At 38.8% G+C, this 16345-nt stretch overlaps 1 protein-coding gene across 1 annotated transcript in view; it reads right to left on the bottom strand.

The window, feature by feature from the left end:
• Window positions 1-400: 400 nt before the first annotated feature.
• TASP1 (taspase 1) overlaps window positions 401-16345 on the bottom strand; it is an 86154-nt gene continuing 70209 nt past the window's right edge. The window contains 2 exon segments of the mRNA XM_057423324.1: window positions 401-1913; window positions 14521-14594. Of these exon segments, the coding sequence (XP_057279307.1) occupies window positions 1821-1913; window positions 14521-14594 (167 nt within the window). The 3' untranslated portion in view covers window positions 401-1820.

Below are 16345 nucleotides of genomic sequence, written 5' to 3'. Positions count from 1 at the left end.
TGTTACCTTAGCTTTTCCCAAAACAACGCCATTTTCAAATGTGGGTATGTATAAACCAATTTTTCACTCACTACTTAGTGAAGCATCCACACGATCACTTAAGGCTGCATGTTAGAGCACTGTGAATGGCTGTGACAACACAGCTTCTTGGCTGCAACACATCTGAAGTGTCGTGGTACAGTTCTTCATTTCATCAGACTGAAGGATCCAGTCTGGTATCTCAGCATAAACTATTTCAAGACAGATCACAGAATTATGCCTGTGACATGGAAAGCCCCTGCTTCATATTATTTACAGAACTGCACAGAAATATCCTCAACTATAGGCCTACGTTGATATCACAGTTAAAAAACCCCACAAAGATGACAATATCTCAATGTATGCTATAACATCATAGTGAAAAATGACCTCAGGCTATTAAAAAAAATTTATTAAGATTCTTTTCCATGAAAGATTGGTACTACAATCAGTGTAACCATTTAATCAGTCAAGTATGTGTGTTATAGGCAGGCACAGCGTTACAAAACAGGCAAGTACAATGCCCGATTAAGCGAATACAGTCTGAGTATCTATTCATCCACTATTTCTGAAAACAGAGTTATCAAATATCCACCAGGGAAAAAGATGAACTATTTTAGTTTCTCTTTGGCATACTTATCAGGACAATGAATTAACTGCAAGTGTCTTCCATTGCTGCCAGTGCTGTGAAGAAAAAAAAAGGACTGAATGGAAGATTGTATGTCAGAACTCAGTTTTAGGACTCGGGCGAACCAGCTAATGCATCAGAACTGGTGACAAATGACCATTCAGCTGCCAATGCTTCACAAGGCAGACAAGGACTACATTGTTTCATAATGCAGTTTTGTGGAAGGTATAAAAAGAATTACAGTAAATTTATGCACAGTACATACATATTACACACAGTTATATAAATACCCATGCTGTGGCTGGACTTCAGGAAGTTGATTTATCAGTAAGAAAGCTAGTATCAGACCTCCCAGCATCCATTTAATACACATTGCACTTCGCATCCAGTAATATGTTCATTTCTGTACCTCTCTTAAAAATAGATTTTAAACAGAAGCGAAGAATAATATCGAATCTTTCCATAAACTTTGTTTTCTTATTTACATTGTAATATTCCATTATACATAAAGACTGCATTACGATACATTATCTTCATATAGCTTTTTGTGATACATACAGCTTGAAGCTATTAACATCTTGGTTTGGGGACAGAGATATGACCTATAAGACTATTTAACAACAATTCTAGCCTTAATTTTGCTTTAGTTTGTTTCACTGAAACCATTCTTCGACAAAAAAAAACAGTCCTCCTTATTGGGGAGGAAAAAAACGACCCATGTTGAAACCACTTCTGGATTTCCTTAAACCACTGAGAAACTTAGGAACCATAATAACTTTTGCATAATGATATAGCCACATAAAAGGCCCGTTGCTTTTTAATTTAGAACATGAATGACAATTGTGACCATATCTTTAAATTAATTTCCTTTTTCTTAAGCTTTCAGTTATTTTGCAAACATTAAACAATGAAAACGCAAACATTAATCATACATAATCTTAATCTTTGCACAACTGGGAAGAGTTCCTATTTCATTTGGGAAAAAATGAACATGCACACACCCCCATTCACAGAGTGAGAAACAGCAGCACTTGCCTCAAGTTATGGTGCACATGGTTGCAATACCAGGTATAAAACAAAGAGTAGAATTTCCAACATCTGTTAAAACACAAAAAACTTATTGTACAAAAAAAAGTCATTCACATTCTTTGCAATGAAGGGAGGAATCAGCTGTTCAGCTTTCTGGACTCTCCAGCCGGCAAACTCCTCCTTCTATTGCCACGGACTGTCCTGCCACAGCTCCAGGAGGAAGTCTTGAAATGTGAGTCTGTGGAAGAGTCGAGAGAGTATTACTGAGTGAGAAGAGAGGCAAAATTCTGCAGGACACAAAGCAAGCTTCAAAGTATTGAACAATTACAATACAAAGGACTGAACAACGTTCGTTCCATCACTGAAGTCTGAGGGCAAAGTACAAAGCAAGTTGAAAAGCTGAAAACAACTGGGATTCTTTTTTTCTTTGCATTAATGTTTAACACATGAAGAGAAGGACCATGACAGATACATAGAAAAGACAAACTGGATAACCCAGGGCACTTGAAGAAAGGAATGTCCAGCATGAAGCCAAAAGAAAACTGTGGCATTCCATGGTTTATAAGTCTGTTTCTTAGGGTGATATGAAAAAATTTAGTACTGTATAGAAAAACATATCTTACAGAAATCTTCAACACAACGATCTAGTTGACAGAGATAAACTAACACTTCAAGGCACAAAGCAGCAATGATCAGGATGCAAAGAAGAAATTTCTCTTCATAAAATAGAATCATAGAATAGTTAGGGCTGGAAAGGACCTTAAGATCATCCAGTTCCAACACCCCTGCCATGGCCAGGGACACCTCACACTAAACCATGACTCTCTAATGAAGAGTCCCTCCCCAGCATCCCTATAGCCCCCTTCAGATACTGGAAGGCTGCTATGAGGTCTCCACGCAGCCTTCTCTTCTCCAGGCTGAACAGCCCCAACTTCCTCAGCCTGTCTTCATATGGGAGGTGCTCCAGTCCCCTGATCATCCTCGTGGCCTCCTCTGGACTTGTTCCAACAGTTCCATGTCCTTTTTATGTTGAGGACACCAGAACTGCACACAATACTCTGGGTGAGGTCTCAGGAGAGCAGAGTAGAGGGGCAGGATCACCTCCTTTGACCTGCTCATCCACCTAAAGCCCCTCAAAGACTTAATCTAAAATATTTGTTGCCAACTGTCAAATAAATGGACCGAAAGAGCAATTGTGTTTCTGTCAACAGGCACCTTTTCCATCAAGAAGTTTTAACAGGAGGCCTTTGAAATGGCTGTGTAATACTCCAGCCAGAGCGTAAAAGCTAGAAAGTAAAAGCCAAAATGTGGGCATGTGTGTTTGTGGACACAAATTCAGCTTGTTACTATTGCAACTCAGCAACACAAAAGAATCTGTTAAACATCCTGTATATTCCTAGGTGCGTTTATTACTGATGGGCAAAGGCATTCACTAATTAAAAGATACTCTGAATTACTTGGAAGTATGACTTTTTTTCTCCCCATGCACGCACTTTTATACTGTGAAAACTGTTTATGTTTTCAACCACACTGTTGATTTCTAAGCTACAGCAAAAGTCATTTACAGATAGATGGATTGCTTTCATATAGGCCAAGTGGCTAAAGCAGTGTTAAATGAGAACAACAAAAGGAGTCAGAAGTTCTACAGACTTTACCATTTCCTATTTTCAGAGCCTCAGTGAAACCCCAAAATGCAATAAGGCTGATAACAGCATTTCTACAGGCTCGAGGCAGAACATGGCAATGGCAGGGACCCACCAGCAAAGCAGGAGTGCTGGCCTTCATTCCCCTCATGACTTACAAGTTTCAAGTGATTCATTAATGCTCAGAAAATACAATTTTCAAGCAATTATTAAATTAGGAACTAGGTTTTATTCCTGCTAAAATATAAAGCTCACAACACAGAATTTGCTGGCATTTAGAAATTACGGCTTCCTGTAAGTGCAGCTAGCCACATATTTAAGTTTCTGTACATACATTATCCCATTTAAAAGATTTAAGTGCTGCAAAGTGTATAACTTGCAATGAGGCAAAGGGTTGTGAGCAAAAGTAGAGATGTAAAAGTTTGGTAAAAATAACTTGCATCAATTGAGAAGAAAGTGATTTGAGACAGCACCCGCGATTCGTTGCATTGAAGAGACATGCTGTATCTTGGAGACAGCGTCTTTTAATTCTTTTCTTGGTAAGGGTATCCTGGTGTCTACTTTTAGGTGGTCTTGTTTCCAGTTACATCACAGAGGGGCATTAAAATGAAAACATTTAAAGGTTTTCATTTTACTGCTAAAACTTTGACCTCTGGCCTTCCTGCTTGATACAGGAACATCTCCCTACTTTCAGACCAATTTTAATTATAGCTGTGATTGAGCACTTCAAGAAGAAAAGTTTCGTTTCAAATCTGTTACAGTTTCCCCCAAAATGTCACCAACAACTTTTTGGAGATGTTAGTTTGTAAGTTTAAAGAAAAAAACAATTAAAAAAGGAAGAAAAACAAGAGGAAGAAAGGTGTTTTTTATTTTATGACCAACAGACCCAAGAGGTTTTTCCAGGTCCGTGAAAATTTCTAAATGAGAAGTGGGAAAGGATGCCAATGTAAAAGCAGCATTGTTCAATGCCACTGATTTTCTAGTGAGATGCTGCAACTAAAGCAAACCAGTGGTCCACTCGAAGGCAGATATCAGTTGTGCGATTGCTTATTTACTGATCAGTCAGAATTATTAGCAGATGATTGTAGCAACGCAAGAAAAAGCATCAAAGGCCCCAAGATGCTGCCAAGAGGCATAGGAAACTTGTTACTGAAACAGAAGAAATATTGTTATGATTGCCATGAATCTTATAATCAAATTTTTTCATTACAACTACAACAGACCTGACCTGTGTAAATTAGTTTTCTGACCCAAGTTATGAACTGACCTTCTGCATAGGCTTGACTTACCCTCAGCCCAAAGTTAAAGGTCTAATAGACCTTTATGTAATTGCAGGAGCAAAATGTGAGGCTTCATTGAATCCATATGAAATTCACAGATCCTGTTCTTTTAAAAACTTAGTTAACATCATATTCTAATAAGGTTTTGAGCAAGGAAAGGAAAACATGCAAGAGGGATAAGCAGATAGACAGTATCTATCAATATATTATCAAGGAGCTAGGCTTCAATAGGCTGTCCAAAACACATTTCCTCTACAAAAACTCATTTCCTATAAAAGGAAAACCATGTTTCCCATACAAAAGACCCCAAACCACTATACATTGCCACCTGTAAATTTCCATTTACAGAAACACCCAAACCACATACAACAAAACCTTTCTTAAAGCCTTTACGTGCATCCTGGTCATCTGCATACTTTATATGATGGAGCAAATAAGGATGCTGCTTTACACTGACTACTTCTTACCGCTTTCACCAACGGCTGCCTTATGCAGAACAACAACAAGACAGATCTAAGATGATAGTGTTTAAAATATGCTACCTAATCAGTAATACGAAAGGATAACACTGCCATGTCAAGACAACTTCAGATAAACTCCCAAATGAACTCCTACAGCTATATCCTCCTTGTTCTTAGCCCTAAGAACAATTTCCAGTAAAGAAAAAGAAGGATCAAAGAACATGAATTATTTTTAAACACAACCACAGAACTTCTTTGTAGAGTCTGTCACATTTTTATATCCCAACATCATACTTTACATTGAGGCCAGATTGTGGATTAGGTATAGGTTTTTAAAGTATAACAATAAAACCCAAACAAATAAAGAACAACGCTGGAAAGCTCTGAATTGAATTTTAATTGATCAGTCTTTCAGCTTGAGAAGTTGAATGAACCCACACCTGGGGGAAATTGTGCCTGAGAGCACAAAAACAGAAGAGTTTTCCTGTATTAATCCTCTACTCAGCTTCATGGAAGTTTCTCTGAGGAAACCATATGCCAAGGAAAGGTAGATTAAGAATGACAGGGCTACCTGCATCTGCAGCTCCATACAGAGAAATTTCACTATCCCGGAGAATATTCTTATTTCATTTGCTTTCCTAGAGAACAGTGAGGTTTGTGAGGGCCTAGTACGAGCAGATGTCCTGACAGGTAGGAAACCAGTTAAACACCACAGATATGTGTCTGTAGCTTAAAGGAGGAACGTTATGCCCACAGTCCAAAAGGAAAAAAAGTCAAGATTACATACTTGATTTTACTTCCCATACAGGAAAAACAAGCTAACCAACTTCAGACACTGATTCTTGCTCCATGCGCTTGTCATCCAAACACACGTTTCCTTCTTTCCCTCCTAACCAAACCAAAACCATTGAGCAACTAACTCCCTCAACCCCAGTGCTGCAGACACTGCCCAAGGAATGTTACTATCTCTCAGCCCTTTTTGATGCATACTGGAAAGTTTCCCATTACCCTTCAAGTCCAAAACTAACAGGTCTTTCTACCCTGGAATAAGCATTAACTGCTATAGGGACAATACAGGGTTTCATCTTTTTGTCAGGAACATTTGATCTACCTTTTAAGTTATGTATTTTTAACATACCTTTAAAAAACCCCAGCAAAACAAATACAAGTTATGCCAAGACTTACTTCATGTCTCATAGGCAAAGATTTTCTGGAATAACCTTGAGAACAACTAATATCAAAAAGATTTTATTTTTTTAAGTCTCTAAAGAGCCAGCCTCCTTCTTTTATTCACATAAAAATATCAGTTTGTCACAACAGCTTTGTTTTTTCATTAAAAGCATAAATACCATGTAAACTGAGTATAAAGTGTAAGCCAAGAGACAGACAGTGCTGCATGAGAAAACTGAAGTCAATTAAATGCTGCCAAGAGGACAAAGTACAACTACCAGATGGCAGCACATTCAGTTCTTCGGCAAATCTAGCGAGTATTTCATGTGTTTAGCTTCTTTATTACATGCTCAGGATGTGCTTTAGACAGAGTAATTTATAAAACAAACTTTTTCCATCCATTACACTTTTGAGATGAAATATAATGAAAGACCAAGGACATCATACACTCAATGAAATTGCTTTTTGGAACTTTACTCCACCGAATCCATATATTCTTTCAAAATGTGCAGCATTCTAACTGGGTACATGCTTCCACCATGAGAACCACCTGGACACACTATCTCATTTGTTCTCTAGGCAGTAATAGCCCATTTTGGCAGCAACAGCCATGTTCTGCTGCTCTGTGTCCCGGGAAGCTGTCCTCCAACATGGTTGGAATGTACACCTGCCATATGACAGGAGACAGTGCTCGGCAAAATACTGGTAATGCTGCTATCAGAATATCCCATGTGCAACTTGTTTGGTGAAATCTTAATAAAGAAGAAGAAAATAAAAAAGGGGGTTGGGGAGGCAGGGATGGAAATGAGAGAGAAGATGGGAAGAGAAAAAGAGGGGCTCCAGAATGATTGTCCTTGTTGGCAAAAGAAAGAAGGATACATCTACTGACAGCTTCTGTCTCTCAGGCACTGAAAATACTGATTCTATGTAAAGGTTGCTCAGGAATCTAACAGTTTTCCAAGCTCAAATTCATTTTACGGGTTAAAGTTATTACTATATACTCGTAATATATATGTATACTATATATGTGTGTATATATATGTATACATATATACATATGTATATATATGTATACTATATACATATCTAAAAATAACAATATAAAGCATTATAAAAATATGGATTTTTTTAAAAAGGTAAAAACTAAAGTATTTTCACCTCTCTAAATCATTCATACATGTATTTAGACAGTCAAAAGCCATGTACCAACCGATCACCTTTTAAACTCAGCGTCCCAAGCTTTTGTAGAGGTATTCTGAAACACTGCCATATGTCTTAAAATGGAATTTCTACCATTCTGAACTGCAGGTGCCAGGTGAGGTTATCTCATTGATATTTGCATGCCTTGGATACACAACCCCATTTTCTCTGCTCCATTTTAAAATGTTGGCCAAAAATGAGGAGAGCTCCAGAACTACTGGCTTTATGCAAGAAATCAACCCCAAAACCAAAACTTATCTGCCCATCTCAGATCCCATAATTTCCATGAAGGTCTATGAGCCAAGTATTTTAACTGGTATCTTAGCACTAAAGGTTATTTCCAACAAATATAAATACCTTATTTTTATGAGGGAACTGGATGCTTTACTGTATGCAGAGTCCTTTTCAAGTGAAAATTTGAATGACTCCCCAGTCTCCAGACAAGAGTCCAATTAAAGAAACAACAAAAAAAAGTTAACAGTGACATATACTTTTCCTGTCTCATGAAGTTAAAAGACTGTCTCTGTAGTCTGAAATGAAAGACTGAATTATTTGACTTAGTATTTCTGTTAACTAAACAGGCTCAGTAAATTTTTCCAGTAATTTTCAAATTAGAATTAGGATTCTTCCAAGATGCGTTTCTTCACCCAATAAGCACTGGATAACTGCCCCTATCCTGACAAAGGGCTTTCATAGACCTTTAACTCACAAAGTAAGACACAGAAGCCCACCATCAGAAAACCAGCAATAATCACTACAATCTGTGTTTGTCACATGTGTCACTTCAAACACAGAGGGCAGTAATTTTGCTACTGTTAGTAAAGCATTTTGCAGCATTAGTAAAGGTGAATAAATCTGATTACAACACATCTCAACAGGAAAAGTGAACTGGAAATGGTCTCCCTGTCCACTGTTTCCTCAAATTGGAAAATGAAATTAACCCTCAAAGATAAGCCTCTGCATCTTGCAACCACAACATTTGGTGTAGACAGCAGCTGTTGCTGATGGAGGTTTTCAAGCACACCAATATGCAACACTCTTCACTACTGTTACCCTGTATCTTAACAAAGCAACTTGAATTTGGTTCATTAGAAAATGGAAAGGATGGCATATGTAGCTTTGAAGTATTAAAACCTGTCACAACATAAAGATGAGTCATTTGTAAGAACCAAATATCTGCCAAAAGAGAGATTTAAACTGGCAACTGAATTGGATCACATTCGATATTACAACTAGATTTTTAGAGACGTGTTGTCTAGATCATGTAGCTGTTACACAAACTAAAACCTATAAAGCTGAACTACAAGGATATCTCAAAAGTACTGCAAGATCTACAACAATTGCAAAAGTTAGAACATGTATACGCAGATCATATAGTACATTTATACATGCTAAGAATCATAGCGAGCTGAAAAATATGTCAAATACCTACACGTGACACAGGACCAAACCTGCACATTGTTGGTATTGAGATTGGGTCTTTTCCTGCAAAGAAAGCACTCTGACTTCAAACACTAGTGAAAACACAGTGAGGAAGTACCTATTTTCAAGCCAAAACATCATCCACCAACTACTCTCAATCACTAAGATAATGCAAGACATGTGGGAGATCCAGGAAAAAGAAGTTCTTTGGCACATCCTGCCTACTTAGACTTTTCGCACACAAAATACTGTGGGCCTTGACTGATCAAATACTCTGCAGACCCTGCCTGAGATAAAAGGGCTCCTGCTTGATTATGCACAGATATACAACATTAAATCAAAGAAAGGCTGCCTACCCATAACCAGAACCTTCAAGAGATGCAGCTGGTATGCGAATTCACATTGCAGGCATACACTGAACTGTCACTTGAGATGGAAGAACTTCTTTTCCTTTGCAGCATCCTCCACTGAGCAAGCAGACAAGGAACAAGAAGATACGAAGACTATTTAACTAAGAGGAGTCATTTAATTTTTAACCTACCTACTAACCTCCCTTCCATCCCATTCTCTGTTTATATCTAAAATCACATTATGGGTGAATTTCAGGAGTTATTTCTCCCCCTCCCAAATTACATGGTGGGAGGTCTCAAATCCCTCCATGCAAACCATTCTACCAAATGCTATATCAGCCTTTAAGGGCTCAAATATCGCACATCACCCATGGCAGTATGGACAGGGCTCCAAGAAGCAACACTCTAGTCATCAGAATACAGATGTTTTCCCACCAGTGATAAGAAAAATGCTTCAGCTCTCAGAATGTAGCCTAATCAGTTCAGGAAAATAGGAACTGATTATCTGAAAGCTGCCAGAGTATCTTCAAAGAGGTCAGAGCTCTGATTACAGGATGACCTACTTAGCCAATGCTATGATCAGCTGTTGGATCTATTATGGATCCATAAAAAAAACCATCTGGAAGGTTACTCTGAGGACTAGTGTCTCAGAAACAGGAGATAGTTTGGACAGGGAATCTAAAAGAGTGAACTGCTTATCAAAGATCTGGAATTCATATCAAGTAATTAATGAGTCAACATCAAAATAACATAAAAGAAAAAAAACATACCTCCCCAGTTCATGAAGTTATTTAAACTCCCAGTCCCTCAATCTGGAAGTCTTGACCTTTGCTGATTAAGCAATTACTGCTACAAAAGGAGCTGGGTAAGTGCAGAGGAAGTCCACAGACTAGAATTTCCTATCCATTCTCATGGCCACAGCCAGAAACTTCCACAGCAGCTTAGAATAGTTTAACAGCCTCACTTACAGCTACAAAGAGCTGAGTATCACCTGTCCTGAGTTCAGCAGTAGCATTTTTCTCCTTCTTCTTCCCTGCTGGTGCAGTGCTGTGTTTTTGACTTTTGGCCTGGGAACAGCACTGATAACACTGATGGTTTTAGTTACTGCTCAAGTGTTTAGTCTGGCCAAGGACTTTCTGAGTCTCATGCTCTGCCAGGGAGGAGGGGAAGCCAGGAGGAAGCAGAGACAGGACACCTGACCCAAACTAGCCAAAGAGGTATTCCATACCACAGCACGTCATGCCTGGGATGTAATTATGAGGTACCCAGAAGGGCTGGCTCACTGCTCAGTTGGGCTGAGTATTGATGGGTGGTATTGTATGCTCTTCCCTGGTTATTTCCTTTATCTTTATTATTATTGGTGGTAGCAGCATTGGTTTGTGTTATACCTTAGTTACTGAGCTGGTCTTATCTCAACCTGTGGGAGTTACATCCTTTTGATTCTCCCCCTGTCCCTGGGGGGGGGGGGGGGGGGGGGGCGGTGTTGAGAAAAGGCGGGGAGTGAGCAAGAGGGCTGCTTGGTTCTGATTTACAGCCTGGGCTTAAATCACGACACACCTTACATGACAATTGTACCATCATGTATATGGCAATGCAGGAACTTGCTTCAGGGGAAATTGGGAAACCCATTGATCTCCCCAAGACCAAGGCTATTGTTGAAACAATCTATCATGGTATTGCTTCAGGAACACTGGGACAGGCAACTTCTAAAACAGAGTGCATCTGTCCCTTAAGCTCAACATAGCTGAGGCTCCAGTATCCAGCCTGGGTAAGTTGCAGCAATAGGAAGTGTGGGTTAGTTCCAAAGCTGTTCAGACAAAAGGTTTGTTTCTTTCCCTATGCAATATGTGACAAACAGTGTCACTGAATGATTATGAAACTGCTTATGTCACGAGGGATGAAGACTACAGTTGAACCAGCAAGGTTATACCTTGATTAGTTGCTTATGGCAGTGATGTAAGGGTTCAAGGACATAAGAATCAGAGGGAAGTCAATGGGCTATCCATTGTGCAGGTAGTGAAGATGACATTGCCAGTGGTATCAGTGGTGGAGGAGCTGAAAAACTTCCAGCTTTGAGAGTGAGCTCAAGGCAAGTAATGACACACCACCAGAGATGACTTGTCAGCATTAAGGTGTGAACTTAGTTCATCTGGCAAGCTTCCATGGTATTTTTAAAGTACCGTTCAACCAAACATTTTAAACCAACACTCAACAGGAAACGGTGACTTTTCCAGGCATCTGGCTTTCCAAAAAAAGACTGGACACCTTTCCAGAAAGTATGCTTTAAATCAAGCAATTATTAGTCACAGGGCAGAACTGTTCCACAGCTCTTGCAGGCTCAGCCATTTTATGCTGGTGAGTTAGCATTCAGGCAGCCTGGTTTGGAGGTGAGCGGTCGGCTGCAAAACCCAACCTTTCCCAAAACTGGGAGGAAATAAACCCCTGCTGCAGGGATACTTCCAAATCAGTACTTGGAGAGCTCACAGTGCTAGAAGCCAGAAGCACTGGCAGGTCAGGATGTACAAACCATTTCAAGCCTCCAATTCCACTTTCCTGTGCCACTGTTCTTTTTAAGGAGTTGCTGATATTTAATTATGTTTCCACCTCTCAAGCATACCCGTGTCATCTAGGTAAGCTGGTATCCAGCTTGTAAGTGTCTAAGAAAGGCCTCCTGTATCTCCACAACCTTCATCTGGGGTTCAGAATCACCATTTGCTAGGTCCTATTGTGAAATGCATTAACCTCCAACACACGAAGAACCACAATGAGATTGAAATGCAGGATCCTTTTTTCCTTAGTATGTACCACTTTATATAATTATGATTCTAATATTAGTCCAATTTGTAACAGCAGACATTTAAGCTTCTCACTTTCTAAAAGTCTTGCTATAAAAATATGTTTTCATGTTCAGCAAATTAAAGCAGCCCAAAATCACCCACTGTGACAATCCCTCGGTTTAAGAATAAAACTTGAGTCCTTGACTGATGAAAGAAATAAAAACTGAAGCTCTTTACCACCCTAGGAAAACAGGAAAGCAAGATGTTTCCTTACAAGCTGCTGCCTGATCATTTTGCTATGAACTCATAAACAAGTTATATTTTATACTTTCATGAATTCTTATACCATCATTTCATGGCTAGCACTCAAAATTATCTGTACCAAAACAGTCACTCTGTTAAAGAAAAGGGATTCTCTTTTTTTTTTTACTTGCAATACATTGTGTTCTATTTCAAGCCCAGTTTTCCATCTATAACTTAGTCCTAGCTGTAGCAGAATAAAATTCCAGCTTTTATGACAGAAGACTTTTTTTGATCAATAGAAGTCAGCAGCAAAAGCGTTTGCGGTTTTTCTCTGGAAAGCATTTGTGGCCACAGACTCAAAGGAGGAAGAAAGGGAGGGGGATTAACTCTTCAATGAAGGTCAAAAACATAATTTAAAAGTGAACCAAGAAGAGCAGCTGTGTCTGTCAGCGCAATCAAGATTACCAGCTGGAGTAGTTACCAGCAGTACGAAAACAATGCATACCAGATGTCAAGTGTTGCAACTGTGAGTAGGAAAACATCTCTGGGCAGTGTCATGCTAGTACCCATTAGCAGACAGATTTGATATTTAGCATTTAGTTATTAATTAGATAATACAGGAAGAAACAATGACATTTGAGCCTTCCGTGTAAGTCAGAGGCAGGTGTGCACGCTGGAATAATTTAACATTGTGCATTCTAGGAATCCTCCTTTCACTGCAAACAGAAGATAATGATTTTAAAGCTAACTAGTGAGTAGTAGAACATCTGCAGCTGAGCTTGCTGCAGTTCCACTCAGTCCAGTCTGTACTTTTAATTTGACTTTGGTTTCTTTTCTAATAAACCTGAAATAAATATTAAGGAAAGAAGTGAAACCACATTCTATTCCATGGATAATTAACTGGAAAGAACTCTATGTAAGCCATGAAAGTGAGTACTTGACTAGCACTTCTACCAGCACTTCCTTCACCAGCTGCTTTTTATCTTCCTCTTCCTTCTGGAGCATTCTTGTCTTTTTTTTTTCTACACATTTTACTCCTAGAGAATGAACTCATCCATTCCCACTGCTTTAACCAGCATGTTACACCATCCTTGCTGTTTGAAATATCTGATGTCAATTTCCTTCTTTTGTACGTTTTCTTATTATCTTGTTCATATCCTCCATCAGACTTAAATGGGGTACAGGAAGAAGGAAAAAAGGAAAGAAGTGAATTTTGTAGTCTCCTAATGACTAAACTTTCTCCTTCAGCAAATACATAAGGAGCCGCCTCTGAAGAAAGTCAACAAATCCCGGCCCTCAAATCCCTTCCTTTTCCAGGCTTTAATATTCATCTTTCCATCAAAATGCTGGGTGTGTGTCTTGGGTTTATCTCCTGGTATAAACTTGCTTACTGTCATCTTCTCCTTTAAGGCATGCAAGTATTCCAGGGAATACCTCCACTTCCCTGATTAACTATACTGGGGTGCTGCCTTCTTATTCCCCCCCCACTTTTGTCAGTTCTTTTAACTAGCTCTGATTGTCCACTCTCAGTCTTGAATATTTACAGCTCTACATGTATAAACAGCTACAGAAATCATGATCCTGTTTCTGCTTGCAGCTTCTCCCATGTTCACCCTCATTGTCCAAACACCTCTCCAAAATGCTTTCATTGCTGCACTGCAATACAAGCCTTTTCTCCCTTCAATGCTATGTGCCTAAGAAGAGGTGGCTCATCCTCTTGGTTAATCCTACTCTTTCATCTTGACATTAAAGACTTCTCCAGGTCTCCATTGCCAAGCCCAATTTTGACATATTATGTCTCTCATTAAAAAAAAGAAAGAAATTATTAGGCTTCAAGAGACTGTAAATGGACATCAACATCCAAAATATTTATCACAGAGGCTATTTTAGGAACCAGCTTTAAGTTTGTTTCACATCCTCTCCATTTTTCCTTGATGGTGCAATAGCTTTCTCTAAGGAAGACATGCTCACAGAAAAATATCATTGCACCCTAAATAGCCAGTATCACTGAATCAAGCTGGATAAAGTTACTCTAATATAATTACTTGTTAGCAGAGGAAATGGACATGTGTTTGTGGCACCTTTTTTTGACGTAACACGTATGTTAGCATCAGTTTGTTAACTCCTGCAATTTAAAAAAAGGAATTAGAAATGCCCAATCAATACATTTAACTCTTATGCCACCATTACTTTTTCCATTCTCTTATTGACAGAAATTTCTTATATATTTCATTATTTCATATTCTCCTTAGCTTCTGCCCTCACTCTACTATATTACAACCTATCCCTCACGGCTTACCTTAGCTTTGCCATCCTGTGCAGACATGTATCCTACACACATGCTCTCTGTTGTATGGCTCCACAGAAATTCCACTGTAAAGGAAGTCACAAAAAATGTATTGATTAAATATACAAGATGTAGCTTAACAAAAATGGAATCTTGAGAAACATATATAGAATCACAGAATCATCAAATAGTTAGGGTTGGAAAGGACCTTATGATCATCCAGTTCCAACCCTCCTGCCATAGGCAAGGATACCTCACACTAAACCATTCCACCCAGGGCTCTGTCCAACCTGGCCTTGAACACTGCCAGGGATGGAGCACTCACAGCCTCCCTGGGCAACCCATTCCAGTGCCTCAGAACTCTAACAGCAGAGAATTTCTTCCTTATATATATATATATATATATATATATATATATATATAGCTTAAAATAGTTTGGGAAAGGACAAAAAATACAGAACAAAACCTACTTACCAGGTTAATTTTATCTCAAAAGAAACAGCTATCAAATAAACAAGACTTTCCTTCACCATTTGCAGTCACACACTGCAGAACTAATATCCAGCATAAGAATGTTTCTTCAACAATATGGAGCCTCCAAGATGAGAAATACATCAACTACAACTACATTTAGAAGATGCGACTAACACTTGAAGCAGAGGCCCGTTCCACCCATTAAGAAAAAGCAGATATAATTTGCTTTTGCTTGCCTTGAACACAGACAAGAGCACACTACAGTAGCATAAATGCAGGCAGTGCACAAGGATTCTGTAGAATTGTAACACTATCAACAGAATAACCAGTAACAAGCATTTTTTTACCTAACTGATACATAACATGTACTAACTACCAATGGGTTAATGGAGGTTTGTGATTTAGCTGCACAAGTAGGACACAGGAAAACATGTAGAACAATGAGAACTGAAGATACAGAACAGGCAGGAAATGCATCTGGTGAAAGTAAAGTAATCCTGCAGAAAAAGCAGGAGAGATGACTGCTGGAAGCAGAATAACACAGCACGATAAGCAAGGAAGATACCTGGCAAAATTAGTGCAAGACTTAGTCCCAACAGTATGCTAAATAACATCAAGACCATATGCAATCACCCACTTTGGGGAGAGGGCAAAGAACACCAAATTTAAGAGAGGAAAGAAAGACGGAGAAGAAATGAGACCATTTTGATTCTGGCTTCCCTATCAAAGCACTCTCAGATCTGATCACTTTTGCTTATAGCACTAGCTACACACAATCTGGTACTCAGAGATAATTTAGGATATAATGCCCTATATAATTTAACGCATCCTAGTGTATCCATTAGGATACATATCCTATATTAGGATATAAATATAGGATAATTAGGATATAAAAACACACCCAAGTGTTGTGTTTGTAGTGATAATCATTAAGGAAACTAACCACTGCTAATATGTATAGTTAGTGCATGTTATTCCAGTAAGGTGGTGTTCTGAAGTTTGAAAACGTCCCAATTTATCAATTGCTTAAGTAGCCCATCACATTGATCTTTAACTCCCTGATATATACATAAGCATCTTTATATATGCACACACACTCCTACTCAGCTGCAACACAAAATTCAGGCAATGAGCACATTATTCATATGTTAGGCTTCCATCCAGTGGAGCTTTATAAACACCACACTGTATTCTTCCTGCTCTATGTCACAGCGCTCTTTGTGTCCATTAAGTACATAAGTGGGAAGGGAGGGCAAACAAACAGTAGCTGATCAGAATTCAGGGTGTTTCATAGAATACTGCAAGAGGTTTAAAAAATTGCACTGAGGTATAAATGTTTCCTCTGGATTACAGGAGCAGTCTT

This window comes from Pezoporus wallicus, unplaced genomic scaffold, assembly GCF_028554395.1.
Source record: "Pezoporus wallicus isolate ANWC-B61680 ecotype Strahan unplaced genomic scaffold, APGP_CSIRO_Pwel_v1 contig_4191, whole genome shotgun sequence".
In the NCBI taxonomy this organism is placed as follows: domain Eukaryota; kingdom Metazoa; phylum Chordata; class Aves; order Psittaciformes; family Psittacidae; genus Pezoporus; species Pezoporus wallicus.
The sequence above is the reverse complement of the archived record's forward strand: the minus strand, read 5'-3'. Positions and strand labels throughout refer to the sequence as shown.